At 42.2% G+C, this 21,296-nt stretch overlaps 1 protein-coding gene across 2 annotated transcripts; it reads right to left on the reverse strand.

Moving 5' to 3' along the window:
• On the reverse strand, positions 1-21,214 carry nsfa (N-ethylmaleimide-sensitive factor a). 2 transcript variants are annotated; one of them, XM_027028124.3, is made up of 21 exons: positions 20,669-21,214; positions 13,735-13,820; positions 10,568-10,667; positions 10,209-10,248; positions 9,863-10,029; positions 9,515-9,622; positions 9,184-9,259; positions 8,935-9,090; positions 8,402-8,601; positions 7,921-8,086; positions 7,133-7,207; positions 6,839-7,026; positions 5,087-5,182; positions 4,642-4,798; positions 4,396-4,529; positions 4,195-4,261; positions 4,021-4,100; positions 3,652-3,786; positions 3,218-3,331; positions 2,790-2,845; positions 1-1,073 (listed from the first exon to the last, which is right to left on the reverse strand). In XM_027028124.3, exons 1-21 carry the CDS (start codon positions 20,678-20,680, stop codon positions 1,052-1,054), a joined length of 2,235 nt encoding a protein of 744 aa, XP_026883925.2. In that variant the 5' UTR covers positions 20,681-21,214; the 3' UTR covers positions 1-1,051. The 2 variants fall into 2 exon arrangements, with proteins under 2 accessions (XP_026883925.2, XP_081567701.1); XM_081711575.1 differs by lacking the exon at positions 1-1,073 and adding an exon at positions 1,092-2,636.
• Between the last annotated feature and the right edge of the window lie 82 nt (positions 21,215-21,296).

A 21,296-nucleotide genomic window follows, 5' to 3' on the forward strand; every position in this document is an offset into this window, starting at 1 on the left:
TCCTTGAGACTGTTTCTTTTTTTTATTGCAATAATACATTTTTCTTTCCCATATACAGCTTTAATAGTCATAACAAAAAAGTGCTGAACATCGAGCATTAACCACTGAATCAGTAGGGTGGGGCTAAACAAGCAAGCAAAAACCAAACAAATTATCCTTGTGAACAATATCTATACACACACACACACACACACATTTCACTACAAGTTCATTCACTCGAAATATGAACTCACACTCATGCCAACACAAATAAAGATGACAATAGGAAAGGAACCCATTGTATCACAGTCATGTTAAAGGTTTCATTACAGCTTATTCACTTGTCAAAAGTGCCAGATCCTTGAACACTGTCTTCAGTACACACAGACACTTAAAGCAGACTTACCGAACATGAAAAACACATCAAGCTATACTCCAAAAAATAAAAACACATTCAAACAAAAACGGCAGTAATTATGTGCATTAGTCTGTGAAGTGTTGGAACATCTATGATGATACAAGATTGATTGGTAATGCATGAGAAATTATGAACAACATTGTAAAGGTAGCACTGTCATCAACTAGTGTTACCATAACACAATCAGGTGTGAAGATGTGGTTTGGAAATTAAAGTGATCACGTTCACACTACATAGAGCACTGCTCAGTTGTACTTCAGACATCAATAAGATTTCCTATCTAGATATTTCAGATGCTGCATGATATATATATATATATATATATATATATATATATAAGTATGATATGTGTATATTACCACAGAGTAAATATATAATACAGGTTTGTTTCTGCTTCTCTCTGAATGATTTGGTACATCCACACATCTGAGTTGTTACTACACTGTTATATATGGTGTGCAAAAACGGCACAAAATCACAAGACACTACTGGGACTGACTGATACTGCAGTGGGGCAGGAGTAGCAGGAGCGCCTCGGCCTAGGCTAGCCCTCCTGCTGTGGTGAGCTGTGAAGGTCGGTCGTAGTTGCTATGGAACATGCAGAATGTGTTACAGGGCCAGTGGATAAGATGTCTGGCTCCTCCATCTGCTTTGCTACTGGTAGAAGCCACGATCTCTGGAGAGTGAGAGAGGAAGAGCGTGAATGGATTGCAGAGTGTACGTGTCGTGTGTTGCCATGTGCGTGCAACAAGACATTTGTGTGCTTTTATGGGAGAAAATGAAAAGATAAACTTGAAATAAATTTTCTATAGACGTTTCTTTGGGTATGCTTTATGCCCACTTTGCACGCTAGATGGCGACATCACGCCGTTCAGGCAGCGTCTCCCCCTCGCAATATTGGTGTAAGAGACAGCACGTGTAAAATAGCCTATTTCCCCATCACTGAGACAGTCGCAGTTACGTTTTGGTGTCGCTTTTCAGGGCAGTAATTAGAGCATACCGATAACTGGCCCATGTTCATCAAAGACGCTCAAATCTGGCGTAAAAGTTTATGAACAACTTTTTGCTGAGACTAAGAGACGGGAATATTTTTATTGTGGTCAAATCACTGAGAAGGTAGCCCCTATTCAAAAAATAAACGTGGTCTGCTTTTGAAAATGGATGTCTGATATTCGGTAGTAGTTGTTTACATCTCCAGTTTAGGCGGCTCAGTGGTGATAAACCTCTTATTGTTCAGCATCTTAGTAATACTGTAAAATACTCTGGAAGTAGGTACGATATGCACTTAAGTTTGACTGGGTTACGTGTGGTCTAATTTTCCGGTAAATATAAACTGGAATTTTGCAGCCTTATTTTTATGTAACTAGGTTCTTAATTTATTAGCATGTCTAAACAGAAAAATTTTAGAAGTTGTGTTATTCTCTGAGAGCATATTCTCTCGTGTTTGTGTTTCGATACAAGACACCTGTTTTACTTCTGAGCCGACACAATATTGGCTGAGTAGCTAAACGCTAGGCACTTTACTTTAGTTTGGCATATGTGGTTGCTTCTGCAACATCCATACAAGCTCTTGCTGTGATTTTATTATGATCACGAACGACCGCTTCCTTCTCGCCTCTAGTTAAAGCTATTTTTATTCTTGATTTATATTTTTATTTTCTTCTTGATTTGCTTCCTTTCAAGTCCATCTGTGCACGCATGGTTCCTGAATGTTTTAAGGTGACAGGTTTAGACATGAAGGTGCGTGTTTAGACCTTAAGGTGCGCGTTATATCAGTAAGGTCCATTTGAGCCGATTCATCAGTTCTGCTCAGATCACCGCTGTGCTCGTTTGATGTTTGTAAACCGATGCAAAGTCATTCATTCATTCCGACTCATTCGTGCTGACTCCGCGCTCGTTCCTAAGCAGTGTTCATGAATAAGGACCATTATTCAATTTGTGAAAAATACCACCTGTGGAAAACTGTTGCAGGTTGACAGAATTCTATAAGCAGGTACAGACTGCTACACACTTCTATAGACCAAAACAAATTGCAAAATACTTCTACAGTCTTAAGTACACTAGATTCAGGGCTCTGTCTGTTTGGTCTTAGAGTTTAGTTAGTGAAGGATTTGCCAACTTTATAGGTTCGTCTAGGGAAACTACTCTAGCATTACTGCATGATGAACTTACCCACTCTTACCATCACTGGCAATGCACACAGGGATCTTAAACCCGGATATGATTGTTGTCATGCAGCCTGATGGTTGTGAAATTAAAAATAAAAAGTGCATTTAATATTCTTCTGGCTTTTCATTCCACTCAAGATGGAAGAGTATTAGCAGAAGTGCCAGTGTTGTTGGTCCATGATGGCGCTAACAGATGACATGTGAGAGAGGATGGCCAAACTTACGCTCCCTCATCTCGGAGCAGAGAGAGGAACTTGCTGACGCGGTACTCCTGGTCCATCTGGAGTGAAGAAAACAAACAAACTACATTATCACACTGTTGCCGTGCTGCCTGAGACGTGTGCTATGCATGTGCTGTTTCCCTGGGACTGTATGTCTGTCTGCAACCAATCATCCATGCAACTTGTGTCCTTGAATGCGTTTTGTTTTTTAGTGCATGTTTAGTAGTTATATGTTGAGAAGTATATATGACAGGTTGTCAATGTTGCATGGAAATTACATTAATCCCCCCCCCCCAAAAAAAAATAAATTAATAAGAGTCAGCGTACATGTTAAACGTCTTAACAAATGTTTGGTAAATAGCACTGTGCCTCTGGGCTTCGAAGCTTCTGGGTTCAGGGTTGTTTATCAGATGTAAAGCAAAGCAGCTCACCTGCAGAGACATTTCAATAAGCATGAGGAGCTTCTTAATGCCAATCCACACCCTCTTTCCCTTCACCTGCTGGGCGATGGTTGCCCTCTCAGTGTCCGAGAAGCTCCCCAACAGCTGTCAAACAACACAAACCCATCACCTGCAAGGTCTATCAGGAGGTGAAGGGTTCAAACCAAAACTGCCAAGACTGTGAGGGAGACCAAAGACATTCATTGCATTTAGCTGATACTTTTATTCCTCACGTGGACGTGACATACAACAGCCTCTCATGTGCACCAAACTCTGTCTCTGTGCTTTAGGCTTGTATTGCACTATGATCATGAAAAGGCCCAATACATTTGAAAGGCATTTACTGAGATAAGTTTACTCTTTATTCACTAAATCAAGGTTAGAGTGCCCCAGCCAAGCTGAGATGTACTGATTCTGGGCTTCACCTCAAGAGCTTCTACCAGGTGCTCTCCACTCGAGATGTTTGGTATGTGGATGGTGGTACTGAAGGCATCCAACATCTCCATCTCCTGGAGTACATCCTTACGGCTGGTGGTGCCAATGATGAGGAGCTTACGGCCCTGTACGTACGTGTACACACATACACACACGTTATTGCAGTACAAATGCTTCCCAATCGGTCAATACTATAGAGCTATCCAACCCCTGCAGTAAGAGACAGAAACAACACGCACAAAACTAACAACAAAAACTGTACTGCATAAAAACACACAATAGCAAACCCCACTGTAAGAACATGAACACACACACTCACACACACACAAAATAGTAAACCCCACTGTATGAACACACACATGAGGAGGTGCCTTCTTCAGGAGAACAAGCAGTGCTTGTAGAACCAGATTGGAGAAACGAGGTCCGATTGGAACATAATCTGTGGATAAATCACAGGAGGAATTATTAATATTACAGGAAACGTGACCGTCAGTCATGTAACTGTTTATTTGGTGAAACACACAAGACCTCACCCAGCAGTCTCTCAATATCGTCCACCACCACACAGCTGAGCTGTGACTTATACGCATCATCAAAGATCTGGAAGGAGAGATGAACAGATGTACACCACACAATAAAGAAATGTTACTCCCCCCACTGCAATATAACGCTCATATGTCCACAGGAAGTGACGACGTGATTGAGATGTACCATTCAGACTACGACCGACTGACCTTCTTGATGGCCTGGCACTTGGAGATTTCAGAATGGCCAATCATCTTGTCAGGAGAGCAGATCTTGATGAAGGGAAACTGGGAATCCTCTGCGATCTTGGCAGCCAAGGCAGTCTTTCCAGTGTGTGGAGGTCCTGCAGCAAACAGATCGAAAACAAATTCACATAACACGTACATTCTGCAATATGTTGAAACACCAAAATGAGATATTTCTAGGAGTTATTTGAAATGTCCGATCTGGCTGACCCTCCAGGAGCACTGCCACCAAAGGTGTACGGTCACTGTTCTGGGTCTGCTGCACGAGCAGCTCCCCGTCATCCAGCACCCGGGTTACAGCATCCCCCCATTTAATAATGCCATTCATTATGTAGCTGGCGTAGTCCTCTTGATTGGTACCAAAGGCCTTACAGGACAGAACAGAGGTTCAGAACAAAAACAAAGAACTGGAAACAATATTCCATTGCGACTCCCTTGAAAACCACTTTGATGTTTAAGTAAGAGAGTCTTGATAGCTATTATACAGGAGTGTAACGAAATTTCATCGGCAGCCTTCTTGATGCAGTAAAGCACGCATTTGGAGATTTATGTGGATGGCAGAATGTGCAGCAAGAGAGCAGATTGCAGTCTTTCACGATTAAAGTGCAATGGGAAAACAAAGGAAACCCAAAGCAACTGAGTGGCTGCTACTTACAGGTTTGATGTCATTGTTGAGCGAGCCCATGAAGTCTGCTCTGCTGACCTGGAGCTTCTCCGCTTTCTCCAGGTCGACCTCCACTGTGGCTGTAGCCTGTGGCACAGCAGATCAGGTTTAGCCACGTGGATGCTCAAAACCTCAACACACTTTCTGATTCACTTTTTACAAACACTTCATAAAACAGAAAGAGAGAGAGAAACAGTGAGAATGACCAAAGGAAGTCGAGCACATTCTAAGAATGAAGAAAAGTCCATCTACATAAGAGGCGGCCCTCCGGGGGTCTGATGACCTACAACCATACGGAGTTTAGCTCCTACCACAGTCTCACACACCTAATGCAGCTAATCTCTGCCTTTGGTAGGAAGTTACTCTTATACCCAGGTGTAGATGAATATTGAATACATCAAAACTATGAAGGAACACATTTGTATTATGTAGCAAATAAAAGTATTAAACCAGAACATGTTTTATACTTTAGATTCTTCAAAGTAGCCATGTTTTGCTTTGATGACAGCCTCATGAGGTAGCCACCTGGAATGGTTTTCCCAACAGTCCTGAAGGAGTTCCCAGAGGTGTTGAGCACTTGTTGGCTGCTTTTACTTCACTCTGCATTCCAACTCATCTCCAACCATCTCAGCTGGGTTTAGGTCGGGTGATGGTGGAGGCCAGGTTATATGACACAGCACTCCAACACTAACTCACATAGAATGGAGGTGTGTTTGGGGTCATTGTCCTGTTGAAAAAGAAATGATGGTCCTACTAAGTGCAAACCAGATGGGATGGCGTGTCACTGCAGAATGTTGTGGTAACCATGCTGGTTATGTGTGCCTTGAATTTTGACTGAATCACCAACAGTGTCACCAGCACCTCCATGCCATCACACCTCCTCCATGCTTCACGGCGAGGACCACACATGTAGAAACCGTCCACTTGACTTTTTTGCATCTCATGCAGTCTCCTCTGAACAGTTGAAGTTGAGATGTGTCTGCTGCTTGACCTCTGTGAAGCACATACATGGGCTCTAATCTGAGATGCTGTTAATTTGCGGTTTCTCTAAAGAACTTCTGTGCAGCAGAGGAAACTCTTGCTCTTCCTTTCCTGGGGCAGTCCTCATGAGAGCCAGTTTCATCATAGCTTTTTATGGCTTTCATGACTGCATCTCGGGATACATTCAAAATGTTGTGGATTGACTGACCTTCAGGTCTTAAAGTAATGATTCTGTTGCTTCCCTTTACTTAGTTGAGTGGTTCTTTCCATAAATATGACTTAGAACAGTATAGAGAAGTGTGTATGAGCCCAACCTCTGCACAACACAACTGATGGTCTCAAACGTGTTAAGAAACCAAGAAATTCCACAAATTAACTCTCAACAAGGCAGAGCTGTTAATTGAAAACCATTCCAGGTGACTGCTTCATTGAGCTGACTGAGCGAATGCAGAACTGTGATTAGAGCAAAAAGGTGGCTACGTTGAAAAATAGAAAGTATAAAACATACTCCAGTTTGTTTTGGACACTTTTTTATGGAATACATAATTCCATATACGTTCCTTCAGTTTTGATGTCTTCAATATTAATCTACATTGTAGAAAATAATAAAGAAAAAGCAATGCATGAGAAGGTGTCCCCAAACCGTGGACTGGTACTATCAGATCTACACATCTCCCACCATCAGTTCTTAGGTTTTTGCATGGCGAACTTGTGTGCTTGGCCTGCTGCCCAGCAGGGCATGGCGCATGGCGAGACACACACCTTGATGTGACGGTTCATGGCCGTGGACTGGGCAGCGCGCACCAGGCCCTCCAGCTCCGCCCCGCTGTAGTTCTTGGTCTCGGCCGCCAGCTCCTTTAGGTCCACGTCAACAGCCAGCAGATTGAACTCCCGCATCTTAGCCGTGTGGATACTCAGGATCTGGACACGCCCTTTCTCGTCTGGCAAGCCTGGGCGGAGAAGAGGGGGTGAGAAGAAATATGTGATGCATGAAGTAGATGCATGAAAGTGAAACAGTTTGTTCTGTAAAAATGGAGAGGAGAACTGAGATCTTACCAATCTCCATTTTCACTTCAAATCTGCCAGGTCTCATCAAAGCATCGTCTATGAGATCTGGCCTGTTGGTCATGCCTGTACACAAATGAGGGAGACGGTGAGGACTTTGTGTGAGCTCAGAGATATGGAGGCTGGTTGGATCCAGTGCAACACAGTGCAGTGCAGACACAGAGCTGTAATGCAGTGAGGTTCACTCCAATACAGTTCAGTGTTATTCAGGACAAGGTTTCAGAAGCAAATTGATGTTCTGTGATGTTTGGTGATGTTCGGTGTCATGCAGGGCCATACAGTGATGTGCAGTGTAGTGCAGGGCCATACAGTGATGTGCAGTGTAGTGCAGGGCCATACAGTGATGTGCCGTGTAGTGCAGGGCCATACAGTGATGTGCCGTGCAGGGCCATACAGTGATGTGCCGTGCAGGGCCGTGCAGGGCCATACAGTGATGTGCAGTGTAGTGCAGGGCCATACAGTGATGTGCCGTGCAGGGCCATACAGTGATGTGCCGTGCAGGGCCGTGCAGGGCCATACAGTGATGTGCAGTGTAGTGCAGGGCCATACAGTGATGTGCCGTGCAGGGCCATACAGTGATGTGCCGTGCAGGGCCATACAGTGATGTGCAGTGTAGTGCAGGGCCATACAGTGATGTGCAGTGTAGTGCAGGGCCATACAGTGATGTGCAGTGTAGTGCAGGGCCATACAGTGATGTGCAGTGTAGTGCAGGGCCATACAGTGATGTGCAGTGTAGTGCAGGGCCATACAGTGATGTGCAGTGTAGTGCAGGGCCATACCTATGACAAGGATGTTGTTGAGCTGCTCGACCCCGTCGATCTTTGACAGCAGCTGGTTCACTACAGTGTCATGCACGCCAGTGCTGCTGGCCCCTGTGCCACGCTGTTTACAGATGGCATCCAACTCATCAAAGATAATGATGTGCAGACCACTGTTAGCACCCAGCTTACATAAAGAGAGTAAAAAAGAGAAAGTTACATTTTTGTTTATTACTCCAATTAGAAAGAATAAAGAGGGAATGAAGGCCATGTGAGTTGTGTGAGGGCGAGTGAGGTTGCATGAATGTAAGGATGAATGAATGTAAAGTTATGAGAGGTGTGTGGCTTTGTGAATGTGTATGAGGGTGAGTGAGGTTGAGGTTGTGTGTGTGTGAGGGTGAAGTTGTGTGAGGTTGAATGAGGAAGTGTAAGTGTGTTTGAGGGTCAAGTTGTGTAATTGCATGTGAGGTGTGTGCGTGAGGTTGCGCCTGTGGTCCCTCACTCTCTTCTGTTCATCCTCAGCATCTGCAAACAGCTTCCTGATGTTGGCCTCCGATTCACCCACGTACTTGTTGAGGATCTCTGGACCATTGACAACCTTTGGTTCACGCGCATTCAGCATCTTCCCAATCTGCCTGGCCATCAGAGTCTTACCACAGCCTGGAGGCCCAAAGAGCAGTATGCCCTTCACGTGTTTACAGCCTGCGGGTCACAGGGAGTAAAGCTGGTGGGAATACTGCACGTTCAGGACCCTGTACAACAAGATCCCAACTGAGTACAACTTGAGCAATTGAGGTTTAAGGGGCTTAGGGGCCCAACAGTGGCAACTTGGTGGGACTTGAACCAGCAACCTTCCAATTACAAGTCAAGTAACAAGTCACCTTAACCACTGAGTTACCACGGCTCTAGACTTCTCAAATTTGTGTTTGTGAAATTTCTGAATACAATTTAAACTGGTAAATGTGGCATGTCTGCTCAAATCACAACCAGTGTAATAATGAATTGTATAGATGGTTCATGTCTGAAGGTGCACACCCATTTGTTCCACTATATCTGGAGGGAAGACTCGAGATGCAAAAGCCCTCCGGAAGATGTCGGAGAACTCCTTGTCCAGACCACCGATGCCCATACGTTCAAAGTTCCAGTCAGGGTTAATAATGGTCTGACGCGCCTCTTTGGTTTTGGCCTTCCCTGATGAGCAAAGACGAAGCGTAATACTCCATTAAAAAACTGAAAAATCAATGATGTTCTAAATGTTCATAAAACAAAATAGGTTACACTCACCAACCAGAGTGAGAGAAGAACTCTCTGCCTTTTCAAAGATCACCTGACTGTTTCCCACTAGCAAACCAATCTCAATCTACACGGCGGGGTGTCGGTGAAAGACAAACAAATAGATGGTCTGAGTGGGATTTGTTTAAACAAGGGTTTTAATTGTCTTTTTTACCAACAAATATTAAAGTGCCACTCTGTGTTAAGAAGACCAGTATATAAAATTTACAGCAAGAGTGTAGTACATGCCGTTTGACAACGGATAACCCAACCACACAGCCCAGGACTGGGTGAATGCTAATTACAGCTAACGTTCTCAACAGCTACAGAAATGAAGGGAAACCTTCTGTTTCTTGCCCGATGCTGGCTCTCCTTTCAGAATGCTGGGGTCCATAGCCTCTATGTCCTTAACCACCAGGCCAAAGAGTTTATCACAGAAACTGAAAACCAGCTGAAAAAGAGCACAGGCAGGCCAAGCACACACAATCAGCCATCACCATCTAGACCACCGTTCGTGTTTATTGCAATGTTGCAGTTGTTCTCGCACTGATCTGCTAAGTCAAACTCCTGGGTACTGTGTACATCTGCTGAATAGATTGCATCCAGCATGTCCAAAGCGCTGCTTTTTTCAGCAGTGTAAGAGGAAAAAAAACAAAAACAGATTCAAAATCCATTTGAAGTGAGTGTTTACCTGCTGCCCCACAGAAAAGGCCTGGTTGTTGAACTGCTGAATAAACTCACTAGCCATCTTGTCCGAGTCGTAAGGACTGGAGTCGGTGCTTTTCTTCTGCAGGAAGTCTATCTCGATCGTCATAGCACCAATGCACTGCTTCGACTTATCAAAATTGTAGTTGGACACTAACAGGTGGAACAGCAGCCGTTTGAGTGGGAAACACGTAGAGAGCGAACAGATACATGTGCTGACGGTTGGCTCTTAGAACACATTTTACTGCTTAAAGGGCTAAAGTCTGATACTGGTTTAGCAGATTACGTTTTAGAATTATTTATAACAGATCATTTAAGATAATTCTACACACCTTCAACTTCTTGTCCAATAGACAGACCAGCCCATTTTCTCTTTATGAAGGAGAGATGGAGTAAACAGATCAGTGTGCCCATTACAGACTATTCAGAGAGCTTTAATCAGACAGTTCAGCTGTTCGAGATATGCCCCCTGTAGACCGCTCCCATTCTTCAGCTGCTTGTGGGCTATAATGTGATCTGATGTGCACAGCCTGTCTGTCCTCTGGAGAAACACAGCTCTACACTGTAGAACTGGACAGTTATTGAATTATTTGTTCAAACCTGTAATGTGTGTTAATAACTCACTAAAAAAACTTACTCTAGGGTCAGCTGCTTAAAAATGGCTTCTCTGCATGAGTGAACCCAGACTCACCTGCGGCAGACTGAAGGCGATGGTTCCTGGCGCCACAGTGTGGTGGCACTTCACTGTAAACACAAACTTATGGGTGGGCGTGGTCTTGACAGTCACATGCCTGCAGGGGGGCAGGACCAACAGGTCACACTTGGAGGTCTGCAGAGGCTGTGAGGCGATCAATGGGTAGCACATTTCATTTCAGTATGTAAAACGTGTGTGTGTGTGTGTGTGTGTGTGTGTGTGTGTGTGTGTGTGTGTGTGTGTGTGTGAAATATCACTCTGAGTCTGAAATTTCAAAGTGCTATACATAAGGAACATTAAAGCTCATATGATGATAAAGTATAAAAAATTAATACAAATTCTGAAATATAAAATACAATAAAGTAAAAATACTAAACTAAATACGAGACAGTCTCAACGGACTCAAGCATCTTTTTGATCAAGATTTTAAAAACCTTCATAAGGGTTTTATTCCTAATAATCTCTGGAATATGATTCCAGAGTACAAAAGGTATACAAGTAAAGCCTTCTCTACCAGCAAGTGCATGATGCCCCCACTCAGCAAAGTGAAGGGGACAGGACAAGCGAGATATAATGGAACTAGTCCATTAAGGACAAAAGACTTTGCAGTCAGTGGAAATCAGTGCAAACTGAGTGAACCGGAACGTGCAAATTATAGCATAGTACCCAGATGGGGGTAAAATATAATAAAACATAACAGAGAGGAGTGTGTACAGAGATACTGTTCCAATCAACTAAACGGTTTCCTCTGCCATTCCTACAATGTCATAACTGAAGGGAATGTGGACCAAAATAATTTTGATTAAAGATTAACATGAGATTACCACGCATGACAAAATGCCAAACATTATTTTGATCCTCTACAGAATGTCAACAGGAAGTACAAACAGGGACTATTTCAAATCAGCTAAAAGAACAAGTTTATTCATTTACAAGAAAATATATAAAATACACATAAAAAAAAATCCATAACAATTACAGTTTTGCTGCATATACACATATACAGTTGTGCACACACACACACACACACCACGCACACGCACACGCGCACACACACGCGCACACACGCGCACACACGCGCACACACACGCACACACACGCACACACACGCACACACACGCACACACACGCACACACACGCACACACACGCACACACACGCACACACACGCACACACACGCACACACAGTGTATTGTAGGGCAGACTGCAGCAGGGGAAGGAGACTGCGGCAGCCTGATTCAGCAGTCCAAGAACATTCTAACCCTCTCATTCTCACACACACACAACACAGGCACACTCACCACAGGCACACTCACCACAGGCACACTCACCACAGGCACACTCACCACAGGCACACTCACCACAGGCACACACACCACAGGCACACACACACTCACACACACTCAGAACGCAGCCTCCGATCATGACTACGATGTCATTTTCCCATCAGTTCATTTATAACACAGCCACTAGAGTCATTACTCACACTAAATTCTCATATAGCATTCCATATACAATTCTCCTTCTCACCTCCAAAGCCCTACATGGCTGTTCCCCTGATAACCATGGCAAACTGTTCCATCCCTATACCTGACCATCTGGGTCCTAGACTTAGACTGTCTTCCACACATACACACAAACACACAAACCTATGTACTCAAATTCCTATTCGCACTACAGTTCTTCACACCCCAAGGCCTGTAAAAACTCCATCCGTTATTTACAGCCACTTAGACTTAAACACATTTTCAGTGAGAATGAAGACTTCCTCTAGAAAGACATGGAAATGTGTGATTAACTTCATAACCGGGTTTCCTGAGGAAGTCATAGATGACGCCTTCACTCGTGTCTTACCTGTTCGGAGTAGACGCACTGACCTACAAACAATCTGCTGTTAAGACTACAAGAATTCCCTTGGTGATGGCTTATCATCCTACAAATACAACAGTTGCTGATATACTTCAACACTTCATGATCCTCCAGAATTCTCCTTTAAATCTCCTACAGACATCAATGACATGCTCATCAAGAGTAAGAGAAATGATCATTCAAATAGTGGTTGTGGTACTGTAGCCTGCAGCATGTACATTTATTAACGCAGTCACTAAAATAACTGGCACAAAAGGATCAGTTGTCATCCCCCATTCCTCCTCATGCATCACTGTGGGAGTTTGTATACTGTATTACTTGTGAGAGATGTAGCTTTATATTGGAGAAACCAAGAGAAGATTTGCTGATGGGTAAGGAGTTGCTGTTTCCTGTGGTGAGGCATTTTAATACTAATGGACACTACATTAATGACATATCTGTTTGCATTGCCAGTTGTTGCTATGGTAGCAATTAAATTAGGAAACTCAAAGAAAAACTCCTCCTACTACTAATTCAGAAGCACTTTGCTTGCACAGCTAATGAAGGACCTCTATCTAAATGTCCTGTTTCTCTGGAAACTCATATGTACTTCCATTTTGAATCCATCACACACACACACACACACACACACACACACACACACACACACACACACAATACATACAAACACAATCTTAACCTCTACATCTGATTGCACAATGACTATATAATGTTTGTTATATTTACTTTATAAATAACATTTATTTTTTATTCATTTTAAGATCATCATGTTCATGATGCTGCCAAATTGGGCACCTCACCCCACCCAAAAAAAAAAAATAATTCCACTGGAAATATATAATATAATCTGGCTATAATAAATATTCAATACATATCCTAGCCCTTATGCTAATTCAGAGGTGGAAATGCAAATAATGCTGGGTCATTCTCCAATCTAGAGTACTATATCAGTGCAGTATGCACATCAATGTCATTAATGTTAGCAGTTCAGTTGCCATGGAATGAGCATGACAAATACCAACAAAGCAGCTGGATGCTTCTTTGGAATAAAAATGCACTTATTTAAAGAATATATGAGTGAGAATCAATGAGTGACCTATGAAATATATGTGAGATTTTCCATTAATGCTTTAATGAGTATCACAGCATTGTGCAATTTAATAGAATTGTGGTTGAGGGGTGTGGTTTCATAGACTGCGTCTGTGAGCTGCGGTTTTATGATGGGTCTGACAGAACTATACAGTGTTCCCCAGATCCTCTGCAGTGGTGTGACTCTAGAGGACTGGTTACTCACTGGCCAGACTTCAGGTCCTTCTCGCTCACCACTGCGCAGTTGGTCAGGGACAGCTCGTCTGTTGGGCATCGCGCCGCCTGCATTGTCTGATGTAGAGAGACAGAAAAGAAGAGATTAAGAGAAAGTGTTGGAGAAAGAATGGCTTGCATGTTGAAATACAAGGCAGGGCTTTTTCTGACATTGTTAGTTTTTTCTTTTTTTGTTTCTATTGATGAGCATTTGCAGCTTTAGATGGGGTTTGGCCCATCCTCTTAATACTCTGTTTCACAGACAGGGTGGGTCCTGTGACTGTCAAGTTTTCAAATATACTGTCTCTCAATAAAGCATGAGGAGCTGGGGTGGGTGAGGCAGATCAAATGATTATCATTATTTAGTGGAAATGATGCCCACATCCTGTTTCTTAAATCCACTGGCTCTGAACTAAAAGCTTCTGCAGCCAGAAAGACAAGTAATGAACTCTTCAACAGAGAAACAAGGAAACCAGCACCAAAGAAAGAAAGTGAGAAAAATGTTTATAATGTTTTTGACAGCCAAAAAGAGTAGCAGACAGCAAACCCAGCCAAAAGACCCAGAAAGTGAACGACACCATGAAACAGTGCTAAAAATGCCAATGCACTGTACAAAGAAATGCAGTTTATTAAAGGCTGAGAAAAACACAGTAAAATAAAACAAAACAGCACACAGAGCAACCAGAAGCCTAGCAGGCAGTGGCTCCAGCACACAAAAATATAAAGCAGCCAGAAACCTAGCAGGCAGTGTCTCCAGCAGACAAATAAACAGAGCAGCCAGAAGCCTAGCAGGCAGTGGCTCCAGCACATAGACCAACACACACAGGTCAAGTGTTTGAAGCAGGAGAACTCTGTAGGAGGTCTGGTGACTATCAGTTGAGGTTCTATTTGCTTTCATATTAACACACTACCTGCATGTGACTAAAAAAAGCATCCTGTACTGGGATATAATGCGTTCTATTTCAATACGTATTTCAAATGACCATCACTGGTATGCTAAGGGTAGTTTTTAGGTCAGTCGACTAGCAGGAATAAACTTTGATTAAATATAGTCTTTCATTTGGTTTACTGAGGTGGACATGCACTATATTAGTTGATAAGGGTCTTACCAGCATACCTGTACTGGTCTCTCCAAAACACAAACAAACATTTTAGAGAGTAATTTCACATCATGTAATTTGGGACATGTTTTAGAAGAGGATTTCTCAGATACTGGTAAAACATCCACAAACCAGGGCAAAGGTTAGGGTTAAGACTAGGTATAGGGTTAGGTTAGGGTTAGGACTAGGGATAGGGTTAGGACTAGGGATAGGGTTAAGACTAGGTTAGGGTTAGGTTAGGGTTAGGACTAGGGATAGGGTTAGGTTAGGGTTAAGACTAGGGATAGGGTTAGGTTAGGGTTAAGACTAGCCTGAATGGAAGCTGTGTGGACTTTCTCTAATAGTAAAATTTCACCTTGACAGACAAGAAATAGGATAATCTTTAAACTGCGGTCAAAGAATCACAGAATTGTGGATGTTGTAATGTTATGGCCCTTGACACCAAACAGGCCAAACCATGTTTCATACACACATTGTCTGATGTTATTTGTGATCTCAGCAGTGCATGCGCACACACACATGCACGACTGCAGTGCACTCAGACACTGCAGGCCAGAGAGAAGCCGAATCCCCTGAGAGAACAGGTGTACTAGCTTCAGGGGTCACGTCATCCGACCTCTTCTGCCTCTTTATGGTAAACCATAAGCCTCACGTGTCTTCGTACCCCCCTCACCCCATGCTCTGTCTCATCACACACAGCTCCATGTCTGTCTCCAACACGAACACTAAACCTGCCATCTAAAGAGACAGCATTCATTCACATATCTACTACAATTTGTGGTTTTGCACTGTGAGCAAGGAAAAGAAAATTCCAGAGTTCTGAAGCACAGGTGAGTATGCAGGACAAACGATCACACTCTGCAAATTCATCTCAAAGCAAGAACAGGATGATTCACAGTGTATATTTTTTGCATGAGAGGAAAAGAAATCTGTGTAGTACCTAAATGAATGATGCTCTTAACCTACTAAAATAATGCAATTCTCTGTCTAAAAGAATGGAGCACTCACACTGTGACAGTAAAAGACCACCACCACCAAATAAATAAACAAAGTAAAACAAAGTTCTCTCCCTCTCTAAAATAATATATGCTTCCTTTCTCTAGCAGTAAAATAATGTAACATTCTTTCTGACAGTAAATTTATGTGTAATTAACAAGTAATAAACACATCTGTGTATGTTAAAAAAAAGCTGATACCTGTCTGTAAAGCGTCATTGAGTCTGAGAAAGGCACCATACAAATGTAAATAATAATAATAATAATAATAATAATAATCAGCATTTTTTCTCTACCAGTACAATAACAGTACTTTCTCTCTGGCAGGAAATTAATGTACTCCCTCTGGCAGTAAAGTAACAGTATTTTGTCTTTGGCTGGACTCCATCTCTGATAGTAAAATAATGCAGTACTGTCTCTCCTCTGGGCAGTGGAATAGTGGTACTGGTACCAAGCAGAGGCCAAGCTGTCACCCTTCAGATCAACACTGGAGCGGCCAAGGCCGCTGCCAGATTAAACCGAGAAGACAAGCCCAGGCCTCAGTCACTGCAGTCAACAGTGGTGGTGAGCCCCATGTTGAGAAAGAATACATACCTTCCAAAATATAATGACCTTGATAACCAATGTAAGCACAAGGGAGGGGAAGAGGACATCAGACAGAGGGCTGAGAGCTAGAAATACAGAGACCTGGGGCAGGTGTGAACGTGGAGCAAGCAGGGGGGTGGGGCCGCTCATACTCAGCACAGTGTGGCAGAGGGCTGGGCGGAATGTGAGTTCACACGGGCACGGCGGGTTAAAAGGCTGCAGGCATCTTCAAGCTTTAAAACCATCAGCTCCTACTTAACTGGGGCAAATCAGAACAAATGAATCACATTTAATACTAGACTCCACCACTCCAAAAAGCTACAGGCTTTTATTTTTAAAGAGACATATACTGGAAATTTTCGAATGGGTGATGAGGTTTCAGAACCCAGCTTTTATTTCTATTAAATATACAGCACTTTGTGGCAGGTTCCTGGTCTCAGTGAGGTAAGAAGAGGAGAAACATTTCCTATCGAAACATCTAGCAAATCTAAAGTATCTGAAACACCGGCAGTCAAAGAGCAGGTCTGTGGCAGTCGAGCAGTAGCAGGGTTTCCTACTCCAGAGGTGCATTCCACAGAACTACTAAAGCATTTCACTGCCAGTTACATCATGTATGACCCTGTATGTGACAAATAAACTTTGAACTACTGCAGTATCCAGTATGAAAGTGTTATACACCTCATGTTGTACAGATTCATTTACCACAGAATTGAGTCTTTTCATCTGTTTGTGGATCAGTGAGCTTGCCAAACAAAAACATCTAACTCAGCTATTTCAGGCAACCCTGCCCTGCATATAATGATTCTGCTCATCAGGAGAGATGTTTACTCAGGCACCAGGAAAACCAAACGATCAGTGATACAGAGCAACACCAGCTCACTGCATTAAGGGTGGATCCAGTGATCTGCAGGACAAAAGCTTACTGCATTTAGGCTGGTTCCAGGGCAGGAACACTGCTTTAGTCTCTAGGCTGCATCCTTCCACATGAACCTTTATTAGTCAATATATTAGTCACAGAATACAAAACAAAAACACCAGTACTCCATCAGTAAAATCAGACATAGGAATAATATTTTACTGCTAATTTGAGGGTGTACCTGTCTAAATTATTATTCTGCTTTTACTAGATTGTCATCTTTAACCAACATACTGCAACAAGCACTTGAACTGAATATATTTCTCTTGTAAATGCAAGGACAACAAACATTGAACACAGCAAATAATGCTTTGTCCCTAATCTTAAACACCCATGAAATGCTATGCAGATTAGAGACCATTTCAAGCTTTTATTTTATGGATGAAAGTAGTTTCAGTGTATTTACTAAATAGTCATTGCCACATTTTCTTCTTCTACACCCATATTCCAAAAGGTATATATAGGCTCTTAAATAGTATAATAGACTGTAATCTAATTACTGGTGCTTTAAAAATAGTTATAACAGCACCAAGTGTCAAATACTGTGGGTAGTTTTTCAATGCTACTTTAATGTCTAATCACACAGTCTGACAAAACATTTAGGGTTAGGATTTTTGGAATATTTTAATTAATATTTTATATTATTTAGACAGAAACCACTATATCACAGAGCCTGTGCATGGCAATATAAGACCAGCATTACACTTAGACCTGTCATTTGTTCACTTATTTTACATAAGGCTACCAAATAGTTCGTATAGTAAAGTGGGTAACAATGTTACCAACCTTGTGGGGGACTGGGGTTCAAACACTGGATAAGTGTTCTGTACTATACCAACATGAGTGCTTGTGTAAGACTCTTATCACTGCATTTGCCTCTGCCTCTCTAAGATGCTTGAAATGTTTAGTTGCTCTTGATAAAAGCATCTTCCAAATGTGTAACCTTTAACAATTGACAGTAAATAAAAGTAAATAAAATCTAAATAAATAAATAGTTTATTTTTTTGGTGTAGTACAGGAAGTAGTGTAGTGTGGGGAATTGGATTTCAAACCGATTTAACTTAAACCCATGGGAGTAGCTAAGATCAGATTTAACTGGATGTGCGTCATGATAGTACCAAACAGAAGGATGTTATTCTCAGAGAAAAATAAAGTCTGTAAAAAACCTAACTGGCTCATCAGAAACCTTCTCCAGAAAATCCCACCCACACCGTTCTGTAATGAATCCATCTCTGCTCTCTGATTGGTTAACCACAGAAGCGCATTTGAAGGTCACTTCTTTACTTCCACTGTAAAACAGTACAGAAATATTCTAAAAAGGTATTAGACTATATCACATTCTGCTGCTAATGGAACATATCTTTGTTTTCTGAGATGAAGAGAGTAAATGAGTCATTGACTGTATCCTGTCTGGGAGCATGTTACTGTTCAAATATAGCTGCTCCAGGGATTAGTGATTACGCTGTTCTCTCTCTCCCTCTCCAAAAACATGCCGCTGGGGTGTTTTTAGGTTTTTTTTAGTTTTTTGGGGGGTTGGGGACAGCAGATTATGTCAAATCGCATTCCAGCACAGGATTAAAAAAATATTGTCAGAAATAACAATCACACAATCTAACGAACCTCAGAGGTTCATGTTAAATGCTTCCTACTACAAAGAGCAAACTATAGGCTAACAGACAGCATTCCAGGACTTTATGTGCTCCATGTGTGGGAGGATGCCTCATTGCATTTTACAGAATCTGTGCCCAGGTTTATGTCTACACACAAGTAGACTGCAACAGCACAGTGAGATGAGCCACTTCTGCATCTGCACTCTCAGACTAGATCTCAGTGCCATCATGTTATGTCCTGAGAGTCAGCATAACCGAGGGTAACGTCCCTGTGTGCTCAGATGAACCTAGTTGTATTGAAAAGTAAGTTATAAAGCAGGCAGTGAGGCACTGTTGTGTAGATATGTGTCTTAACTGAGGCAACCTGCAGATAGTCCTGGAAGTAGATATATGACTCCAGTGGCTTAGAACAGCAGGACACCACAGCCTGGGTACACTGTGCCTACTCCCATAACTTATGCAGAGAGCCACAGACCAACACAAGCCAGCACGTCTTTGGGCTGTGTCAGCCCAATCTTACTCTACCAAGATGAAAGCATTGTCTGTAGTATTCATGGATTATCCGATTTGCCAACATAGAGTCTAATGCGACAGTTTAGTCTTCATGCCACTGTGTGCAAGCTGATACATTCAAGCCTTTTGATTTCCTATAACAGCTTCATACAGGGTATATTAAGTACACAACTTCTCTTAATATTTCATAGACATTTGTAGTGCTGCCTGTGCCTTGATGCCAACATCTATACAAAAATTATTTTAAAATGAGCCTCATTGCCATGCTAAAAACGGAGGCTAGTATAGTTTTCCTATAGAGTAATGACGATGTCCGTCTATATTTGGCTCGTGTCTTTTACATGGTTAAAAACGTTGCGCGCCTACGATTCTTATAGCTGCCATTAGCTCGTGCTTTAACCTTACCATTGTGTATTTTAAAAACGGGCAGGATTTTGTGAACGGTATGAGCACCACTATGTATCCATTTTGTGTCGTTGTAAATGTCTGATTAAGAACAGTAGGTACTAATGAGAACGTCGGAAAGCGACTGCGACATGATTAAACTTGGCTTTACGAGAGTGTCAAGGTTAGGCCTACGTCTAATAACCATTCAAATAACATTCATTATCAGCACAGTTGAGTTTAATAAAGAATCGAACCCTGTTCTGTTAATGAAAACACGGCGTTTTGCTGCAAGTCTGTTTAGCAGAGCAGCACAAGGCTGTATAGACGCCTCACCTTGCGCTAAAATAAGTAGGCTATAGCTTCACCTCTACTGACAGTAAGACACGGTCAATATTTTAACAATGCAGCAATCACATTTAAAATAAGATGCATAATTACTGAAGACAACTGATGTGTTGCTTTGCCAAACCTTAGAGTCCATAAATGCCATATCTTGTTCCGTCTCGGCGTATTATCAGCTATTAGAAGCGTATTAATAGTTAGTTTGCAACGTACGGATGTTACAAATAAAAACACATCGCCACAGCCTGTATTTGCTCTGCCGCACAGAGCTGCCAATTTTTATTGCAGCCGTTTTTGTGCTAGTCAGCCTATCTGTCCACCATGGCTATATAGCACAGACCAGCTCAGATGGCATACGCGCTAACCTACAGTCGAAAGGAAACTATAAGGAGGGGATTTAATGTAGCACTACCTCAGTTCTTGACACCCAGGTGTGCGGCGCCATGACAGAATATATTAAATTAGGAGTCTCTCTTACCCGGCCCGCCATCTTTGTCTATGGTGACGCTCCTCAAGCTCTGCAGTTCAGAGGCTCCGCGGATCAGCACCCACAAAGTGGACAGCGACACTCGGATGCACTGCGCATGCGCTGGAGGCATAGTGAAGTCGCTTGCTGCCATTCGCTATACGAAACTCAGATATTACTCAAAAAAAATAAACAATACAACGAATATACGAATATTTCAACTGGTCACGGTTTTTGGAACGTTATAGATTGGAATATAGTTATAAATCTAAACAGAGGGCAGTGTTATTAGTAACCGTAATCGCTGCTACTTTATCCTTATATCCTCCTAAAATACTGCACGGGACTATAGTTTTTCCATGTGCTCAGTTTTTTTTATACCCATAAACTAAAACAAAGTGTAATCCCAAATTCAATTAAGCACCTCCTTGAGTGATCCTTTTTTTTCAGCATTTTGTATAACGGTCATGGTTAGAGGACAAGAAACACGAGGGCACGCTCAGGAGGTCAGAATAACACCTCATTTGTGCCCACTATCCAGTTAGTTTAAATAAAAAGTAAAATCTAAATAGACTGCTTAAAAAAGAACATAAAAAAAAACAAAAACAAAAAAAACCCTTCAAACACTGCATCTTTTTTC

This window comes from Electrophorus electricus, chromosome 3 (assembly GCF_041902795.1).
Source record: "Electrophorus electricus isolate QZ-2024a chromosome 3, ASM4190279v1, whole genome shotgun sequence".
Taxonomy (NCBI): Eukaryota; Metazoa; Chordata; class Actinopteri; order Gymnotiformes; family Gymnotidae; genus Electrophorus; species Electrophorus electricus.

Bases quoted from the DNA above. Each gene is read 5' to 3' on its own strand.
- nsfa (XM_081711575.1), bottom strand. The intron at 10,030-10,208 runs GTGTGTAGAATT...TCCACCTGTTAG, and splicing joins TATTGGACAAGAAGTTGAAG to TGTCCAACTACAATTTTGAT. The intron at 4,262-4,395 runs GTCAGTCGGTCG...CTCTCCTTCCAG, and splicing joins AGTGCCAGGCCATCAAGAAG to ATCTTTGATGATGCGTATAA.